We start from the raw sequence: 8,394 nt of genomic DNA on the forward strand, positions 1-8,394 counted from the left end.
AGATTTAGACTAGATAGAAGGAAGAAATTTTTACGCTGAGGGTGCTGAAGCACTGGCACAGGTTGCCCAGGGAGGTGGTGGATGCCCCATCCCTGGAAACATTCCAGGTCAGGTTGGACAGGGCTCTGAGCAACCTGATCTAGTTGAAGATGTCCCTGCCCACAGCAGGGACTAGATGACCTTTAGAGGTCCCTTCCAACACAAACTATTCTATGTTTCTATGAAATTGTGACCTTATGGCCCATACTTCCCAAGGGAAATAAAAGTATGTACTTATTTTAGGAATGGTAGGCCTTCAGTCTCAGAATAACCTCCGTGTTAAGACTTCCCATATCCCAGTAAAATTAGGAGGAATTGCGCATTCTTAGTATTATTCAAAATTAGGTGAGTTTAGCAAAACGCATCTGTTACATCAGTAACAGAAAGTCAGAGATTTTAACAGTACCTTCAACATGTAATTTTTACAGCTGAGTCTTTTTCTTCAGAGGTATGGTGAAGATGTTAGGGTTTGATGAATATTTGCTTGTGATGCACATCAAAGCATCATTTTTACTGCCATAAGTTGATTATATTTTATCTTAAAGCTGGCAGGCTTTCATAAGAAATGGCTGCCTATCTGATAAAAATAAACACAAAAAAACTATCAAGCCATACCTGACCAGGTTGAGCATTTTCACAGACAGTTGTCTCATACTCCATGGCAAACTCAGGGGCATTGTCATTGATGTCAAGGATAGTGATGGCTACATAGCCTCTCCCAGTCTGTGCTGGATTCTCTATAGGAAAAGAAGCCAACAAAACAATCAAGAAGAGCTCCTTGCAAGTTATTCTTTGGGTCAGTACATTTTTAATTTGCATTCTTCTTTTGCATATACTTGTCAAATCAGTTGCAATCCCTCCTAGAAAGTCAAAGGAACTCTTGGCTTGATCTTCTGGATGTAGTGGAAACAATGTTTATGTTTTCCAACCACTTTAATTAAACTAAGATTTTACTCTCAGGGATAAACTGAAAATCTAACTCACTAATCACAGCATTGAATTGCATCATATGGAAGCATAAGAGCAAGATGATGTAAAACCATCGCCAAGGGGTATAGCTAGCCAGAACAGCACTATTCATATTGGGAATAGCATGGTTATTATGGGTTAAAGAAATTTTTGTTGCAATTCAGATTGATCAGGCTATTAAGAAGTTAAAAACAGAATTCCATCAGCTGTATAACAGAAAAAAAAGAGGAATCTGTATGCCCAAGCAAAACCTGAAGTATTTAAAGTGCATACACAACTAAGTATTTAAACAGTCATTAATATGTTGAACACCTTAAATATGAATCACATTCTTAAACTAATGCACATTTCTAGCTAAAATATGAATCTGTACAGGGTCCAATGTCATCATTTGATCTTAAACAGTAGATACTTTTGGACTAGTATCTACTAGAGCAAAGTAGATACTTTGCAAGAAAGAGCAAATACTTAATCTGTTGCATTTCTTAATTTTTATCACATAGGTTTCTTTTACATTGAGTAAGAAGTTATTTTTATCTGCCATGGTTTGAAACTGTCATAATTTCTCTCAATGCAGCTGATCACAAACAAGCCTGAAGTTTTACACATAAACAGCTCATAAAATCTTTAAATTATTACTTACGACTCTCCATAGCCAAAACTGTGATATTATGAACAGCATTGGTTTCCCTGTCCAAAGATTTGGCAGTTGTAATGACTCCACTGTTGGCATCAATATTGAAATACCTCTCCAGGTCTGTGTTTCGATCTATCGAGTACCTAGGTGAAAGATGAAAGAAAAAATTTGATTTATCTTCAATTACCACTTCTAAAAATGTTTCACTGATTTCTTATTACAGAGAAAGAGTTTCCACTGTTTCCCCATTTTGAGCTTTGTTTTGTCCAGTTTCTCTGGGGTGTTGAGAGAAGCAAAGTCGTCTGCAAAGGCAAGAGAGTTACACAGTGACCTGTGCTGACAGTGATGGGCTACGTTCCCCCAGTGCCCTCTTAAGTGAGGTTATAGGTATTCCCCTCTCTTTTCTTTCTTCCTCTCTGCTGTAAGGCAAACTTTCATTTATTCACGGAATAGCATCCTCCTGAACCTCAGCTATGAAGAAGGCAAGTTGGAATTGTTATATGGCTGTACCAGCCGGGCGCTGCTCCCACGGGGGTTGGCAGTCTGAGCACAGAGCTTTCTATCACCAGCAGAAGAGCCCCTGAGTCACCCAGAGCTGCAGGGGCAGGAAAAAAAAGAGAGATGATGCAGAGTAGGTCAAAGGATTGCATGTCATCACTGTCAGCTCCCGGTGCTTTACTGTCATTAGACAAACACAGGCTCATGCCCTTAACTCTTTGGCTTAACGTACTTTTTATCTCCAAATTTGTTTTAGGAAGCGGAAATGAGCTCCTTAGCAAACAGAAAATAGCATAAGGGAAAAGGTCAAAAAGCCTGTGGGTGTTTTGCTTATAACCCTTTTGAGAGAAAGGGACAGTTGATTAGGCATATTTAGATTTATAACTGGAATATTCTTGACATTCGATTCAAGATTTTTTTGGAGAACAAGTCTTATGAGGAGCAGCTGAGGGAACTGGGAACTGGGGTTGTTTAGCCTGCAGAAAAGGAGGCTGAGGGGAGACCTCATCGCTCTCTACAACTACCTGAAAGGAGGTTGTAGCGAGGTGGGTGTCGGTCTCTTCTCCGAAGTAACAAGTGATAGGACGAGAGGAAATGGCCTCAAGTTGCGCCAGGGGAGGTTTAGATTGGAGAACAAGTCTATGAGGAGCAGCTGAGGGAACTGGGAACTGGGGTTGTTTAGCCTGCAGAAAAGGGCTGAGGGGAGACCTCATCGCTCTCTACAACTACCTGAAAGGAGGTTGTAGCGAGGTGGGGAAGCCTGTGGGTGTTTTGCTTATAACCCTTTTGAGAGAAAGGGACAGTTGATTAGGCATATTTAGATTTACAACTGGAATATTCTTGACATTCGATTCAAGATTGGGTCAGGTTCTTGCACTCTCATTTAGATCAAGTATGTACTCCAGAGCACTTCCCTACACTCAGGATAAATTAAAATGTCTGAGTCAGACCAAGTGTGATCATTACAATTACTGTCACACTGATGATATATTAGATTATTGATACAACATTAACCAAACCCTTTGAACAATGTGGAAGGAGTTACAGAAGATAGTTAAAAAACAGGACTTCCCAGATATAATGATCTTATGACACTGTTTGTTCTGTGCTGTAATATACCAGCTTCTACTTTGTTGTATTACTGTGTTTTAATCTGTCCCTCTTGGCTGCAAAATCTTAGAGCAGAGACTTCTTACATAATTAATTCTAATTTTTTTTTACCATATTATGTCACAGTGAGAGAGAGAATGGAGTTGTAACAACAACAGTAATAGCAGTTTTCATGGATTAAGGCTCTCCCTCTTTCACTTTTTTTTTTTCCATATTATGTTAACTGTAGTTCATTTTTTACTTTATTTCATGCCAGCACTGTTGTTTATTTGGTCAACAGTGCTCTTCAGCCCTTTTGTGGCTGGCAAGCATCCCCATGAGAATATGCCTGTCACCTCTGCTACGTAGTCAATCTTGGCAGGCCCTGTAGCTGGGATTCAATCTCCTGCCAGCCCTTAGATTTCCCAATTATTAACACTATCACTATGCAATTTGAAAAGCCAAAGACCTTTCTTAAAAAAATAGTAAGAAAGAAAGAAAAGAGAGAAGGAGAAGGAGAAGGAGAAGGAGAAGGAGAAGGAGAAGGAGAAGGAGAAGGAGAAGGAGAAGGAGAAGGAGAAGGAGAAGGAGAAGGAGAAGGAGAAGGAGAAGGAGAAGGAGAAGGAGAAGGAGAGAGGTAGAAAGACAGAAAAAGAAAAAGAAAGCAAGGAAGCAATAAAAAGGAGGGAGGGAGGGAAGGAAGGGAAAGAAGGAAAGGAAGGAAAAGAAGGAAAGAAGGGAGGGAGAGAAAGCAAACAAGTCATATAAATTGGACAACAGATTCTTATGAAACAAGAATAAAAAGAATTTTTATCCATAGAAAGCAAGCAGTTTCCCTTAACTTATTTACAAGCTTTGTAGCCATATTCAAATACTAAAAAAAACTATTTTAAATATTTTTAATCCTTTAATTCCTTGCAGCCATTAATACTTGAAAATCTTTGAGCTGCAGAAGTTTTAAATCCTTTATTTAAGCTAGTTCAAACATCAATATTTCTCTGGTCCATACGAGATAACCTCTTATTTTCAAAATATTTATTACTTCCCCCCAGTATTGTCAAGGTTTTAATTGTGCCTGATCTTGTAATTTCAACATTTTCTGAATTGTAACAAATCTAATTTTTAATCAATTTCAATATAATCCAATGTTTGGAATTTGGAATACTTATTTATAGAGTAATAATTTAAACTTCTTAAATAGATCATGAAAAGTATTATGCATTAATCCTCCTTAACACATTCTAATTTTAGGTGAATCTGGCTCTGATGTACATCATAGCGGATGCAGGACAGCTTTAAATTATATGATCTGTCGGTACCCCCGACAATGTACATAGCAGGTTCACAAGCATATAGATAAAGCCTCACTAGTTCTTTTTTTCCTCCCTCTGAAATTCCAAACAACTATGAAGCAGAAGAAATCTTCAAGATGTTAATTAAGCTGGTTTATGCTGGAATTGTAAAAATTAACCAGATCAAGGCAAATAACCTCATCCCCATATTTACACAGGAGTCAAAAGCATTCTGAGCATGGACTGCACTTATGGAACTGGATTTAATCCTACTCTACATGAGACTGCTAAACCAGATATTATACACCAGATGCTAACATCAGTGCCAGAAAACACTGCCACAGCAAAGAAAGAGCTCAGCAAAGATAAATTTCACAAGTTAATCCATGCCAACCATCCATCTAGGACTTGTTTATACATGATAGGAATCAGCTATTTTGAATATGTTGCAAATATATAATGAAAAAGAGAGAGAACACTTACGTCATCTCTAGGAGTGAAACATATGCTTTATTTTTACAACTTAAGATTGCTGCTTTAGAAGTTACAGAGCTACACTAGAGTCCCAAGTTCATCTTCTATGTATGAAAGTAAAAATTTAACATCACCAAAAAAGGTGACATCCAAACGAGTGCTGTACCTGTGAAGTTCTTTTCTATGTATGCCCTAAATGAACAATAATAACAAATGAAACTTAGTACTAACTTTTAAGTGTGTATGTGTTCCTCCTCCTGCGGATGTTTAAGTTCACAAAATTCCTGAGTCAGAAGTATTACCCTCTTGATCCTTTGCATTTGACATAATCCTTTGACAATTAATTTTACTACTCTGCATAAGAAAAGTAACAAGAAACTCATCACTGGTTTAACTTAGGTAGTGAGTCTTTGTCCTTGAGCTTTGACCTTACATACAGGCAAACATAAGATTGATACTTTGTGTTTTCCTTTGGTTTCTTTATGATCCTGGACATTAGATTGTGGAAGACTTGCAGGTTCTTCACACTCTGAAGACAAAGGAAGAGGCCCTTGACAGTTTTCATGCATCTCTAGTGTTCATATCTCTTCCCATTCGAATGGAAGATATTTGGCTGCAGCAGAATTTACAAAAGACAAAAGATTATTGCCTTTAACCATCCTGACTAGGACAGGACGTGTCTTGTCCTATCCATTTCTCCCATGTAAAGAGTTTTTTCTAATTTTTTTTCTGTGGGACCTCAGCTCTGGTTTACCATGCAAGAGTCTATGTGCTATTACATTCTTGTGCATAGTGCATGCAGAATATGAATCATTATGCACACACACACAGACACACACATATTTGTATATTATATATATTTGTTTTGGTCCTCGTTGATTTAAGAGAACATAACTTGTTATAGATAATAATAGACTCTTCCTAAACTTAGAGAAAAATAAATATGAGTAATATGTTGAGGTTTTTTGCTTTGGAATCCTGAAATTATATCTTCTCTTCTCTTCTTTGTTTTGCAGAGATTTAAATATACTATTTTTTCAAACGGTCTGTAGTTCAGGAGTGTAAAAGTCAAAATATGCAAACTCTTAGAACATCTCAATCTCCCCCTGCAAGGGAAAAAAGCTAACTAATTGCTTTCAGTGTAACCAACAACAAAATGAACAACTTCAATACAAAGGCTAAATAAATAAACAATTAAGACATCTTATAATTACCTGACAGGACTATTTGAGGCATCTGGATCATGGGCCGCTACAGTTCCAATGATAGTGCCGACCTTTGCTGCTTCAGACACCACCATGGAGTACAAACGTGTAGTAAACACAGGCGGCTCATCAACATCTTCTACAATTATTTTCACTGTTGTCATGTCACTGAAGGGTCCCAGACTCAGGAAGCGAGGGTCAACATGCATATTGGCTGCTTCTATCCTCAGGGTATAGCTTGTCTTAGCTTCAAAATCCAGCTCCTATACAGGTAAAGTAATTTGGCAATTTTATTACTCAGTGATGTTGCCGCAAAACTGTTTAACTTACAACTGTCAGGAAGTACAAAATGAACTTTGCATTTGTATCCAACCAGCACTTTTGATTGGCAGAGTATAGTTGATGGCTCATTTTTTAGCTTTCTCAAAACACTATTTGCAGTGTCTTGCTAGCGAATATTCCCCAATGACTTCAATGGTAAAGGTAGTTCTACCCTGTGAATGAAATAAGAATTCTCTGAGTTAATAGCAAAACTTTCTGTGACTTCTGTGAGGACCAAATTCTCCCCCATTATTTCATCCTTGTGAATGAACACTTCTTTTTGTCTTATTCATATTTTATCTAAGGTAATGTCAAATACAATGTGCCATACTACCCAGACATAAGAACTTGATATAATGTTCTCTTGTGAAAACCCCTCATTCAGAAAATGGGGGGCAGAGGGGGGTTTGCATAGCACTGGGATTGACTAATCAATTATTACTCCAAGCTCTGTATAAATTTGTGTAGAAAATGTAGCAATCGGTTAAACTACATGTTTTATAATATTTTGTACTGAGATGCAGCCTGGAGATTGTTTTGGTTTGTTTTCCTTATTAAACAAAGTGCACATTATTTTTTTCCACCTTCATTCTGCTTTAATTTTCTTTGATGAAAGTATAGTATCTTTTGGAATAAATACTGCATTACAATTAAAAATTACCCCCCCACAACTAACGGGATATCTGTGATCTGGAGATCTTTCTCTTGTAAAGAAAATTATTTTGGAGGCAAAAATCCTCTTACCTCACAGGCAATTATCAAAAGAAAGCATCATGTTGATATTAGCACCATTTACCCTATATCTATAGTCTTAGTTTGTCAGCTTGCACCAAATGCCCGGCTAACTATTCCTTTGCAATTCCAAGTTTAATCATTAAGAATAGCAACAAAAGACCCAAGCATTTCTAAAACTACAGTCTGGTTACTCAACTATCTTTTCAACCTATAATTCCAAGTGTATAAAACAGATTAAAAAAGGTTTTCTGCAATTCTGATTCTGAATAGATCATAGGGATCTGACATGTGCTTGCAAAATAATCTGACAGCATCTGCAAAACATCCCTGTACTCACTCAGAGGAGCAGCAGAGGTGAAACACACATCTGTTGACCTACAAATGCAACAGTCTAAGTTCTCCATCGAGTTACAGTAGGATAAATCCCAAATGAGCATCTTAAAGTCAGCGATTACGCTGATGTTACAATACAGCTGTAAACAGTCTAGATTTTAAAATGAAAAATGAATTGCAACACATCACACTCAGAAAGGCACTGAACTTTTATAAACTCTATGTGGCAGCAAAAAACTTCTCCGAACAGGAATACATGTGATCCTCATTGTGGTGGGTTGACCCTGGCTGGATGCCAGGTGCCCACCAAAGCCGCTCTATCACTCCCCCTCCTCAGCTGGACAGGGGAGAGAAAAATATAACAAAAAGCTCATGGGTACAGATAAGGACAGGGAGAGATCATTCACCAATTACCGTCACGGGCAAAACGGACTCAAATTGGGGAAAAAGATTAATTTAATTTATTGCAAATCAAATCAGAGTAGGATCACGAGAAATAAAAACAAATCTTAAAAACATCTTCCCCCCACCCCTCACTTATTCTTGGGTTTAACTTCACTCCCAATTTTCTCTACCTCCTCCCCCCCAGCAGCACCGAGGGACAGGGAATGGGGGTTGCAGTCAGTTCATCACACGTTGTTTCTGCTGCTCCTTCCTCCTCATGGGGAGGACTCCTCACAGTCTTCCTCTGCTCCAGCGTAGGGACCCTCCCACAGGAGACAGTCCTCCACGAACTTTTCCAACGTGAGTCCTTCCTACAGGCTGCAGTTCTTCATGAACTGCTCCAGCGTGGGTCCCTTCC

At 38.2% G+C, this 8,394-nt stretch overlaps 1 protein-coding gene across 2 annotated transcripts in view; it reads right to left on the minus strand.

The window, feature by feature from the left end:
- Positions 1-8,394, minus strand: part of CDH7 (cadherin 7) — a 72,852-nt gene that overhangs the window by 14,195 nt on the left and 50,263 nt on the right. For both annotated transcript variants that reach the window (XM_009284080.1, XM_019473343.1), the window contains exons 6-8: positions 6,213-6,466; positions 1,652-1,788; positions 655-776 (exon numbers count right to left, since the gene is read on the minus strand). In XM_009284080.1, coding sequence (XP_009282355.1) covers positions 655-776; positions 1,652-1,788; positions 6,213-6,466 — 513 coding nt within the window. The remainder of the gene's footprint in view (positions 1-654; positions 777-1,651; positions 1,789-6,212; positions 6,467-8,394) is intronic.

Source organism: Aptenodytes forsteri, unplaced genomic scaffold (assembly GCF_000699145.1).
Source record: "Aptenodytes forsteri isolate BGI_AS27 unplaced genomic scaffold, ASM69914v1 Scaffold229, whole genome shotgun sequence".
NCBI classification, from domain to species: Eukaryota; Metazoa; Chordata; class Aves; order Sphenisciformes; family Spheniscidae; genus Aptenodytes; species Aptenodytes forsteri.